At 41.9% G+C, this 12,905-nt stretch overlaps 1 protein-coding gene across 1 annotated transcript in view; it reads right to left on the reverse strand.

The window, feature by feature from the left end:
- MYO1E (myosin IE) overlaps nucleotides 1–12,905 on the reverse strand; it is a 180,022-nt gene that overhangs the window by 63,257 nt on the left and 103,860 nt on the right. Inside the window, exons 5-8 of the mRNA XM_015560197.1 lie at nucleotides 9,572–9,659; nucleotides 7,204–7,293; nucleotides 3,369–3,580; nucleotides 1,620–1,675 (exon numbers count right to left, since the gene is read on the reverse strand). Of these exons, the coding sequence (XP_015415683.1) occupies nucleotides 1,620–1,675; nucleotides 3,369–3,580; nucleotides 7,204–7,293; nucleotides 9,572–9,659 (446 nt within the window). The remainder of the gene's footprint in view (nucleotides 1–1,619; nucleotides 1,676–3,368; nucleotides 3,581–7,203; nucleotides 7,294–9,571; nucleotides 9,660–12,905) is intronic.

Consider the following 12,905-nt stretch of genomic DNA (forward strand, 5'->3'; position numbering starts at 1 on the left):
AGCTGGCCCCTCCATGCGCTCACTGCAGGGTGCATACTAAAAAGCCACCAAAGGTCCACACTCTGGCATTCTGAAACCTCTAAGCAAATGGCTGTCCCAGACTTTTTGTTCCACCTCGGACATCTGCCTTAGGTCTGAGCAAGACCCTCTTAAACGGCTCCCACCAGTGCTGTGCTGTAAATACTTGACCAGCAAGTCTTGGGGAGAAAATGGATTTGTAGTGTCTGCCAGTTTCCATGGTGTAAATCAGCCATGGGCAAACTACAGCCCGCGGGCCGGATCCGGCCCGTTCTGCTGTTCTATCCGGCAGGGTGCATACTAAAAAGCCACCAAAGGTCCACACTCTGGCATTCCGAAACCTCTAAGAAAATGGCTGTCCCAGACTTTTTGTTCCACCTCTGACATCCGCCTTAGGTCTGAGCAAGACCCTCTTAAAGGGCTCCCACCAGTGCTGTGCTGCAAATACTTCACCAGCAAGTCTTGGGGAGAAAGTGGGTTTGTAGTGTCTGCCAGTTTCCATGGTGTAAATACTCCTCCCCTGACTGATGTCAAATTATTAAGAAAATGTCACTGAAGGAAGAGATGGAAAGAGATGCACACAGCCCAGGCAAGCCAGCTCCAGCCCCCTGCTGGCTCCAACCCAATGGGGCTTAGGAAAATAGAGAAGGTTCCTCTCCACACTTCTCCATTGCGGTCAAGTTCCTCATGTCAACTCAGCAGGGTGTAAATACTCCTCCCCTGACTGCTGTCAAATTATTAAGAAAATGTCACTGAAGGAAGAGATGGAAAGAGATGCACCCAGCCCAGGCAAGCCAGCTCCAGCCCCCTGCTGGCTCCAACCCAATGGGGCTTAGGAAAATAGAGAAGGTTCCTCTCCACACTTCTCCATTGCGGTCAAGTTCCTCATGTCAACTCAGCAGCACATCCCCCAAACAGGGAACCTCATCTCCATTGCTGAGAAGTCTCAGGTCATCCATGACATCAGCTTCCCTTAGTTTTCTTCCTAGTCTTTTCGAAATCTTTTTGTACCACCCTCTTCCTATCTTTCCCTTCTGTTTATCCTTTTTCTTTTGTCTGAGAAAAAACTTTCCCTTACTCTTCCTGTCTTCTCCCCACCCACATGGCACAGCCTCTCTCACTTGCATTTTCACCTCCCCCAACCCTAACTCTCTTCTATCTACAAACACGTGCTCTTTGCCTTCTTTAGAAGCATTTCATCGACGCCATGAACTTCAAGCTGCAGGCTCTACTTTCCCATCACGACTTAACCACCTGCACTCTGGCCTCTCCCCTCACCATTCTGATGAAATGACGCTTGACACTACTTCCAGTGGCGAAGTCCAACAGCCCTTTCCTGGTCCCTAGACCCCTGCCCCATCCTTTACCCACAAGAGCTCTGAGCATTTGATCCTGAAGCTCATTCCCGAGCTTCCCCTGGCTTCGGTGACACTGCAGGTTCCTGGTTTTCCTCCCCTGACTAACTCCCTGCTCCCCAATGCCTGCTCAATCTGCAGAAGGTCTGCAGGACCCCGGTCTTGTAGAGACATGGTTTTTCTCTCCACACTCACTCCCACGGATGTCTCATCTATTCACAGCTTTAACTGTGTCAGAATCTTTACCTCCATCTTCCCCTAAGATCACCACTTCCACAGCCCCTAGTCTGCTGGTTTCCAACCTGTGGGCAGGGGATTTCCGGGGGGATGGGGGGGAGGAGGGGGAGAGGGGAGAGAGGCACGGGGAATGGGGCCAGCATTTATTGAAAGGGGTCCTGGAAACAATTATGAACTTCGCTCTAGTGCTTAGTAAATAATATACTATGTGTGTGCTATACAAAATTATTTTTTAATCATCTGTACATGTTGCTTTGATTAATACAATTGAAAGCATTACTGAAGTCACAAAAGCTTTTGGTCATTTATGTATTCTTTCAACCAGCAAACTAACTGGAAGAATTGTTTGCCATCGCCTAAGACAAGCATGTCAAACTCAAAGGCTAAAATGGGCCAAATAAATGAGGCATGCGGCCTGTGGGCCACAAGTTTGACATGCTTGGTCTAAGACATCTATGTAATCGATAAGACTGAATTCGAACTACCAACACAGTATAACTTCCCTCCAATCCAGTGGTCTTTAAACTGGAGCAAAACAAAAAATAGTCACAGGCCTTTCTTCAAAGAAATCTAATGTGGATCCCCAGTAGATGAAATGTATATAAGCTCATACGTAATGATATTGTCTATCGCATCATTATATTTTTCAAATAGTTAAAAACATTTTTAAGCCAAAACCGGTTTGGCTCAGTGGATAGAGCATCGGCCTGTGGACTGAGGGATCCCAGGTTCGATTCCGTCAAGGGCATGTACCTGGGTTGCGGGCACATCCCAAGTGGGGAATGTGCAGGAGGCAGCTGATCGATGTTTCTCTCTCATCGATGTTTCTAACTCTCTCTCTCCCTTCCTTTCTGTAAAAAATCAATAAAATATATTTTTTAAAAAAAAACAAAAACATTTTTAAAACTAGCTGAGTCAGATGACTGCCGAAGACTGGAATGCAGTGTAAAAGCATCCTCCACCTGCCCTAGCCCAGGGGTGGGCAAACTTTTTGACTCGAGGGCCACAATGGGTTCTTAAACTGGACCGGAGGGCCGGAATAAAAGCATGGATGGAGTGTTTGTGTGAACTAATATAAATTCAAAGTAAACATCATTACATAAAAGGGTACAGTCTTTTTTTTTTAACTTTTATTCATTTCAAATGGGCCGGATCCGGCCCGCGGGCCGTAGTTTGCCCACGGCTGCTCTAGCCCCAAAGTCTCCACGGCTGCTGAGTGTCTTAAGTCAAAACTTTTTGAGCTGACATTAAAGATCCATGGCCAATGGGGGAAGTAGGAGAGGTTAAAGGGGGACAAATGGTGATGGGGGTGGGGGGGAAGATCCGTAGCCTATTTCAAGTCCTTCGTCCAATAACTGAATTATTCCCAGTCCTGGTCTAGATTTCCTGACTTTTATTTTGAAGACTCTGCCCTTGCAAACTCATTGAGGACTTGCTCACACCTCCACTGCCCTGTCCAGGCCACCAGACCTGCCTGCACAGCCTCCCCTCCATGTCATCCTGCACCCGCTTCATAGACCTCCCCTTCCCACCCCAGTCAATTCTCCCCACACGAACTTCTATTTGGCAAAGAATCAAGCTTTCGTTTTGATCTCTTATCAATACTTTCTTGATTATTTAACTGTTTGTCTTCTCACCCCAACTAGAACTTACTCTCCTGTGAGGTTAGGGACATTCGTTCTGAGAATTCTCTGCACGCCGACTTACACACTCTATTGTGATAAATGCTCCTTGGCTTACAGGCTAGATTGTCTACACCTGATTGCTGAGAGGAAACAAGCAAATCTAAATGTGGAGAAGGAATAAGGAAGTAGGAAAGAAACAATATAAAGGAAAACCTGGTAAAATATGTGAAAACTCCGCTCTCCAGGGTTCCTCATCACCACCCTGGATTTTTCCAGAAGGAAGTTGGAGATCTTTCCACCATCTGGTTCTCCACCTGGACTGAACTGGATTTCAAAGTATTTTCCCTGCAAGAAAGTTAGGGGTTTCCTTCAATGGTTAGTGAACAAAAACATGATGTTCCAAATAGGCATTAGATACAGCATATAATTCAAGGAAATTCATTAATGCTAGATACATTCTGAATTATTCCCAGTCCTGGTCTAGATTTCCTGACTTTTTTTTTTTATTTAAAATCAGACAATAGCCTGTACTCTTGTCCAATCATACAATTCTGTATTGAGAAAGAGAATCTACCCTTCTAGTCCGACTAAATAAGGACATGTTACACTCTTTGCCGGTTTTCCCCAGTAGGGGTTTGCTTGCTAAGCCGGAAGCTGTAAAGAATAGGACAGAAAATCCTAGGGTCCCTTTGATCTAAGGAGAGTGAACTCTATCAGCCTCTGAGAAGAAGCAAGTTTTCCCTCTGACGGGCATCTTGCTGACTTTGAGCAAAAGCCATTCCTCTGACCTCTGGAGAATCTACAATTCTTATATAAAATAAAAACACCTGATTATAAAGAAGGTCCTCACCAGCTAGTTGTGGGTGTGGAGATTTTTGTTACTGTTGTGGTTAATATTTCCTTTTAAATTATTGCTAAGAGGAAACAAAGGAGAAGAAAACCTTGGAATTTAGCTGGAAAAGGTGCCCAGATTGTTAAGTAAATGACTTTCCCCCCGCCCCTCTTTCATTAGAATTTAGCTTCTTTCCAGTCCTCAGAAGATCTACTAGAAGAGTAAACTTAAATGAAGAAAAAGATGAGAATATGGGTGTTAAGGAGTGCTGTGGCCTATGGTCACATGGGAAAGCATGCCCGGCCTAACTGTATTCACATGTAATATTTTAAAAATGTGAATGCTGATGAATTCCACCCATCTCAGGGCTGAATCCTGCCAGGCCGCAAGTCTGTGACTAGAACTGTAAACTCACTAAGGGCAAGAAAAGCACACGGCATATTTTTCCTACTGCCCCTAGCACCCAGAACCTGCTGTGTCCCTGGGAAGTCGCTTGCCGATTCCAGGTATCTGAGGAGGCTACTCTCGAATGGCCTATTTGTCTTAATCTGATGACTCCTCCCACCCCCTCCCCAAAACAAGCACCCAGAAGCATCAGACACAGAGAGGGAGCACAGACCACTGCTATCCTGAATTATAGTACAGTGGTTCCTGAGAAAGGCTGGCTGAGCAAGCTCCCCTGTGCTTCCCCTGTGGCCATTCTTCTCATATTTTCCTTTCAGCTGGTTCTGGAGGGAAGGATTCAGTGCCCATCCATGTAACCTCCATCAAGTGGGGGTGAGAATGAAACCAAACAGGACATCACATCTAGGAAGGGTAGACATTGTAAATGGCAAGCTCTCAAATTCTTCTAGAAGTGGTTCTAAACTTTGGTCGACTGTTAGAAAGACCTGGGGGAACCTTTAAGAAATGCCAATGTGGTTTTTTCTGTATATCCTTAGCTCTAAGACTGTTCAACTAAACTTGTCTTCAGATGGTTATCCAGGTTGATTGTTCTGTAATGTAGTTGTAATTTTGAGGTGGTGCTGGGTGGAGGTGAGTGCAACTCCCTCCTACTTCATGGCCATCTTGGACCCCCTCTTCTTAATTATATAATGTTTTATGAGACGTGCATTTTAAAATGAAAACTGGACCATATTGCAAATATTGTTCTTTAACCTTTTTTAAATTTAACAATATACTATGGATATCTTTTCTAAAAAGTCATTATTAACAGAGAGCTTAGATATTGTGCCCTAAAAGTATTGTTGGGTCACAGACAATGAACATTTTCAATTTTGGTAAAGATGGCAAGTTGCTCTCCAGCAGAAATGTGTCCACTTTTAACCAATAGTGTCTTTTCTCTGGTATCAATCTCCTTAACACTTGCCCACCTCAGAGACAGAAAATGATACATGGTTTTAATTTATATTTCTCTCATTATTCCTAGGAACATCCTTGGATGCCCATTAGATGTTATTCTATGTGTAATGTGCCCATCTATACTCTTTCACATCTTTTTGGGGGGCCGTAAGACATTATTTTGTAATCCGAAAAATATAAATTGCTGGATATTTTTGTCTTGTTTTACAAAAATTGACCAATGTATCATTCTTGTCTCAGGATAAGGAATAATTTTTATTGGAAAAAAAATCAAGAGCACTATTGACTTAATTATTTTCTGCTCTCTAAATGGGCAAAAGAAGGGGGCTGGTAGCAAGAGAGTTAAGTTTGGTCAAATCCATTTTTACAAGGAAGACTGAGATTAAAAGGGGGGAAAAGGTCAAGTGGAAGATATATATATTCCCACCTTCTTTCCTATTGCATTACCTAGAAACTTCTTCAAGATAACACAACCAAACCAATGAGAAGAAGAAAAAAAAGACAGATCAACAACTGAACAAATGGTTTGAATAATATTGAACAGCAAGGAAAATGAGGGCAATTCTGACAGATATAAATCACGAGGGAACCAAACAATCACTGCATGAGAGCTTAAAGGATTCTCTTAGAAAATAGAAGCTTCCTTACAAAACAGAAAGGTGAAAAAGAAATCATCTTTCTCCCAAATTCCCACTTATTTATTTTAAAATGGTCCAGCATCTGCCTTAAAGATAGCTCCTTGAATGCTTTCCTGCCAGACACAGTCTATGAGCTAAGACGAAAAATCTACATAAATCAAAGCTACTGGGCAAATACTGTTTTTTGGAAGTGTGGCTTCTTGTCAAGGGGAATATATTTATTTTCATCCTTGCCAGCCTTCCAATTCTCAGGAGACGCTCAGACAGAAAAGCGTTGTCATGGGCATTCATGATAATGCCTTCTGCTGACATTTTCATTACCGTGGGTAAATGGGCTGGTCAGGAGGCAATCTATCAGGTTAAGTCCAATCATTTTGGGGTGTTGTTAAGTTATGTGGAATACATAAAACACACCAGCCTATGAGGGAGGAGGCAGTCAACTCACTCTGACTGACATAGAGAGGAGGGTTCTCTACAAGGTGCCGGATCATAGTGTGTTATCCCTTCATTTTCCACAGACCCAGTCTATGAGCAAGAGCAAAGCAAGAGGCTTTGGGCTCAGCCAGCGTGGCTCAGTGGTTGAGCATCGACCTATGAACCAGGAGGTCATGGTTCAATTCCCAGTCAGGGCACATGCCCACTTTGTGGGGCTTGATCCCCAATAGGGGGCGTGAGGAGACAGCCGATCAATGAGACTCTCTTCTCTGAAATCAATCAAGATGAATGAATGAACGAACGAATAAATAAATGAATAAGTAAATAAGTAAGTAAATGAAAAGAACAGGCTTTGGGACCCAGCCTACTTATTACTTTGTCTGGGAAAGAAGGTCTCTTTCCTCCAGGGCACAAAGCAAACTCCTCCAGCACCAACTTCTATTTTCCTTAGGAAGGCAACTCAAGTTGAGAACTGTATTAAAAAATTAGCTGATTTATATCCCGGGGTTCAAAAATAACTTCCGCTAAAAGGGCAAACTGAAGCCTGACAGCACGCCGCTAGAGAAAATGAAGACAAGATGCAAAAGGCAGCCTCCTGATGACATGTGAAAGCTCCCGTTGCCTCGGAGACACCGGACCTAAACCGGGCGTATCCACACCACCAGCCAGGCGGCATCTCCCGAAGGAGAAAAGAGACTTACAAATCGGCTGGAATTGTTGTTCCGGACGGTCTTGGCGTTGCCGAAGGCCTCCAGCAGCGGGTTGGACTGCAGGATGATGTCCTTGACGTGCTGTCACAGCAAACAGACCAGGGGTCAGGAAGGCACACACACCCACCACACTGAGCAATGCCAAACACTCCCGAAGGACCCGGCTTCTGGGTGCAGCAGGGAGTGGCCTCAAGTCCACATGTCCCCCCAGGTTCAGGAGGATTTACTCTTTCCTCTCGACAGACTTCAACCTGTTAGTGGGTTTGTGTCTTCCAACTCCCTGGATTCAGGCAGGAGTCCTGGAGCCAGGGCCCCAGCAGTGAATCAGGATCTCCAAACACTCCTGGCCTGGGCCTCCACCCTGCTGTGCTTACCCCGCAGCCCTGGGGCGCCTGGGGTGCCGGGACTCCCACAGGAAGGAGAGTGGAGCAGGAAGGGGCATCTCCTCGCTGCTCTGATCTGATTCTTGACTATCCCTATCCCTTCTCTACCCAACTGCTCTCCCTGCCTGCTGCACCCCCACCTCCACCCTCTCACTGCAAGGGACAGGGACCTTAAGGAAAATGAAACTGTTTCTCCTACTCAAGCAAGGCTGTGGACACAGTTTTGTGCTTCCCAAACTTTCATGTGCGGCACTCACTTTTGGATCTTGGTAAAATGCAGATGGGGGTCTAGTAGGTCTGAGGCAGGACCTGAGAGCCTGCATTTCTAACCGGTGCCCCTGGCTCTGCCAACATGAAGCCATGTTTTGAGCAGCAAGAGCAGATGCTGGTTTGTACAGAACAATTCCTGGCCCACCGGAGGGCAGGGATTGGGGTTTCAAACACCCTCGTTTGGTACCAGACTGAAAAGTGTGCAAAACACCTCCTGGGCAAGATAGCTCAGTAGACAGGAGTTGATGTTGGAGAGGTCTTTCAACAAGTGAGTCATGCCTTGTACTTCTAATTATTCACATGCTATGGTTAAACATGTTCCAGAAATAACAAGTCTTTGGTTTGTGCTCTGTAGCTACTGACTAATTTCAAGCCAAGAGCTCTGCCTCATTGTCCTCATAGGAAAACAGGAAGAGAAAAGTCAACATTAAATGTCTGCAGTCTGGCCACTAAGTCATGGTCTGGAGAACACGGGCTGGATGAAGGCACTAACTACTAACTGAGTACGTAACAGCCAACGTGCTCCCTTTGGTGCCCTCCTGAGCACTCAGAAGAGGAAGAACTGGAATCCCATCGACCGGGGCCATGTCATTAGCGATGGCACCAGAGGCAAGTTCTGGGTGGTCCCTCGATGAGGTCAGTTTCAAAATTTAGAAATATCACTTCCAATCCAACTAGTCTTCTTTAAAAAACTCATGAATTTATATAAACCTTGCTTTTCATTGTAAAATTAATTTTGACATGTGGATCTTCCTAATCCTTTATCTCTGTTTGCTAATCAGACACACCTACACCACTTATCAACACTCAGTTTCTCATGGCATAGGGAGAGAACAAAAGAAAGACTTGTCCTTGTCTCTTCATTAATTACTGACGTGTTAACTGAGAATCTTTATGTTTCCATCCATTCACCTATCTATCCATCCATTCATCCACTCTCAAGATGTCCAGTAGGATTTTGTGGTAAGCGTATTGGGGAAAAGAGAAAGAGCAAATTACAGTAAAGGAACAGCCCACCACAAAATGGCATCCTGGATTCCTGTCTCCGTATCAGTCTTCTAGAGAGAGGATGTGGCTACGTGAATGGAAAAAAGCACGTGGACTGCACCGCGCCAGCCTAGGTTCTGGAGCTACACTCACTGTCCAAGATGGAAGCCATGAGCCACAGGTAGCTTTGATTTGCAACATGGCTAGTCCCAATTGAGATGTGCTGTAAAGGTTGAATACACACTGGATTCCAACAATTTAAAACCCACAAGAGTGTAAAATATCTCATCAATATTTCAATATTAAAATGATAATGTTTTGGATATGTTGGGTTAAATAAAATGGATTTTAAAAATTAATTTCATGAGCCTCTTTTTACAAAATATGTCACATCAAATAACTTTATACAAGTATCATTTTGCATATGTTTCAGCACATCTACTAGTAAAGGACACATTCTCTTAAGCAGGATTAATGAGTCAAAGGTGCATGCGTGTAGATTTGATAAAGTTTGCTGAAATGCCCTCCAGAAAAGTACATATACTAGATCATGCTCCTACCAGGGAGGTATGAGAGGACTATGCCCAGCTTTTTTTTTTTTTTTTTTTTACCAATAGAATGTTTCAAACACTTCAAAATGTTTGCCGATCTGACAATTATGGAGCCTCTTACATTTCATGTAGGACAGAGTCTCAAAATGGGCTACATCACAAACTCACCTGGACTTTGGGGCCTCCTCCAGACACTCTGGAGACATAACTCATGATGTATTTGGCCGCCACTGTCTTTCCAGCACCACTTTCACCACTGAGGAAAGAAAGACAAAAATGAAGTGGGTTACACACCCATGAAGTGGATTACAACCTGCCCCTCTCCCCTCTAACCCCCATCCCCAAACAAAAAAGAAATTCAGTAAAAAATGCACAACACAGATTGAGAAAGACAAATCATGCCAGGATCAGGTCACCTCGATGACTTATATGCACAATATCAACATGGTGTGTGGACCAGGGTCTTAACAATTATCATCATGTACTTGATAGACAATTAAGCATTCTAAATGCCTAGTAATAGGGGACACACTTAGGAACATTATGGAATATCAGAAGGATAGAATGGTGTACAAAAATTACAACTGACATGAAGAGTGTAAACATAGGAAAAAAACATATAAAGCAATGTTAAGTGAAATAAATCTGATTCAAATTATATATAAAACAGTTATAAAAATGTAAATGAAACTTTAAAATTGAAGTCCTAAAATTAAATGATGAGGCAATATTAATCATATCCTGAATAACAAAAGACTACCTCCTGTTTTGTAGTCTTACTGTATGGGGAAACTCTTGTTAACATAGTCTGTTTGATAAAATACCAGTTCTCTTCCTTCAAAATTCCCTTGAACTGATGATGACGTCAATTCAAGACATGCAAGTTAGTCAGATATCTCGTCTATTGGTGACCCTTGTGCTACCATGATAGAATTAAAGGAATCCATATCTTGTAAAGTGATAAGATTTAATATAAAAAATTCAGACAATATTTTTGTTTGCAATTGGTGATCAAGAATTTTAGGGTACAGAGCAAATGTTCTTGTATGAACACCCAACCTAATGAACTATTATCAATTGTTTAGTTACTTCAGAAAAGAGGAAACATTTGCTTAGGGTACAAATCTAACCAGGTGACCCCAAAAGGAAATGAAAAAATTTAATATTTCAAAACAAAACAAATAATTAAAGCAGCCATCATAGCAAATCTCAGAACTTTGTTCAATTTCCTTGAACTAATTAGAGAAATTATTGGGAAGAATGAGGAAACCATATTCTTTGAGAACCTCAAAGGTCTGAATCCACGTAAGCAAATCATTCACATCCCAGTACTCAGCTCTGGGCTTCTGGGCCACATGACTAGGGAAAACGAACTGAAATTTCCTAAGGGAGATACAGTGGCAAGCAGAAAGCCAGTGAGTCTGGGATGATGTGCCATACCATTTACAAAGAACATGCTTCCTCACAGTACAGATATGGTATGTACAGCAAATATTTCAGCTCCATGAAGAAGTTATCTGTTTAAATGGTCCATATAATCAGATGATTTATATGCTAGCTCCAGGGTCAAAACATACACTCTTGCTCATTTAAAGCACAGGTCTTGTCAGCAATGAAACTCCCATTTTTAACCTTGTAAATAATGTGAATGCGCAAGAATATTGGAAAGTCCAAGAGTACATGGTATAACCACCCAATATAATATTACATAGACATTTAAAACCATTAGAGAACTATGTGGCAACATAAAGACGATGCAAACGAAGTGGCCATATAAGCAGGAGATAATATATCTATAGCATGATTACAAGTATGGGCGTTCATGATAATGCCCTCGGCTGATTGGAAATGCAACAAGGAAAAGAAATATTTGACTTGGGGGACTGGTATTTGGATGACTGTATCTTTTGATGTGATTTCGCTTAATGCTTACATTTTTGAGATCGGCAATTATCCATGTATTGCAGATTTTAAAAAACAGCATTTCCAGAAAAAGTGGGATCACATATCACAATGATAACCAAGAAGGATCAATTTCTTTAGATTATTACTAACTTATTATACTATGATGAGTAAACATATTTTCACTTTAGAATTCCTGATAGCAAATTCTGTGTGTGCGTGTGCATGTGTGTGCATGCATGTTAAAGAGAGAAGGGAAAAAGAATAAATTTTACTAGAATTATGAAATAAAAGTATAATCCCTCCACTGTGTCTTTGACTAATGATGTGGTCAGACATGAAATATTTCGTTTCTTTTGTTGGAAGCAAAAGAAAAGAATAATAATGGAAAGTAACTTGTTTTACATATTAAAATAAGTATGCCAGGTCCAATAATAGGGATCTACATTCTCAGGAATTCTGATATTTTTTCAGAAAATTTAAAATAATTAGTTCTGGCTGAACATTGATCGGAACTTTCATTCTTTGGTTTCGGTTTACAGACACTTAACACAAAGTCTTATTGATCAGAGGCCGGTAATTTGCCCAGAATATGGTACAAAAATGGAATGTTAGATAATTACTTGAAGCTTACCGTATATACAAACATGATTATACTGGCTTTTCTGGATGGGAAAATACTGTTTCTTCCCCTGGACTAAAACCCAAGTTAAAAGAATGTGAAAGTATCAGACAAATTATATAGCACACCCATAACTATTTGCTTTGCATCTCAGAGCAGTAAGAGCAATTTGCTTGGCTTATGGTTATAGGCAGCCTTTCTTAATGTAATTGCCTTCACTTGACTTCTAAAGAGAAGAAAAAAAATACTCTAGAAGTGTATGTACCTTAAATTAGAACAATGCCCTCTGTTTGTCCCTCTTCCCTGCAGCTTGTCACCATCCTCAAAGTACTTAATAATTCTCACGTTTGGGCCCCCTTCTGACCTGCTGAATCCCAGTCTCTAGGGACAGGGCCTAGCAATCGGAATTTTAAACAAAGTCCCATGATCTTGTATAGCTGGGAATTAGCCCAGCAAATTTAAAACAAAGTCAAGACAGACTTCATAGGAAATATGAATTCAAATAGGAAATAATGCATTTTCTGTGTGTGTGTGAGCTATAGAAATGGAAACATATGCTAAAACTTCAAAGAAATGGGAAGAATGTCCTGGGGAGGGGACCTATTTACAATAGTATGTTAATAATTGAATTCAAGGACCATAATTGTTTTTCTTAGCCTGAAGGTTGTTCTTCACTTAAAAATAAATGAGGTGTTCAATTCAGTTCAACTTTTTCTAGCAAATGTAAAATATTTCGGTCAAATTTTTTTCAGAGATATCCCATAGAATAAGTAGAGTCAACCATTTCAACTGTTGGAAGATTCAGCAGTCTATTCCCATCTGCCCCTTCCTAGTCTCAAAATATGTCTCATGGTTCTTAACCACAGTAGCTGTTGTTCTCTTATAATTGATCAAGTTAATGTAATTGAAATGTTGCTTTTCCAACTTTGTATTTGTATTTCTTTTTTAAAAAAAATCTTTATTAATTTCCGAGACGAA

This window comes from Myotis davidii, unplaced genomic scaffold (genome assembly GCF_000327345.1).
Source record: "Myotis davidii unplaced genomic scaffold, ASM32734v1 scaffold1275, whole genome shotgun sequence".
NCBI lineage: Eukaryota > Metazoa > Chordata > Mammalia > Chiroptera > Vespertilionidae > Myotis > Myotis davidii.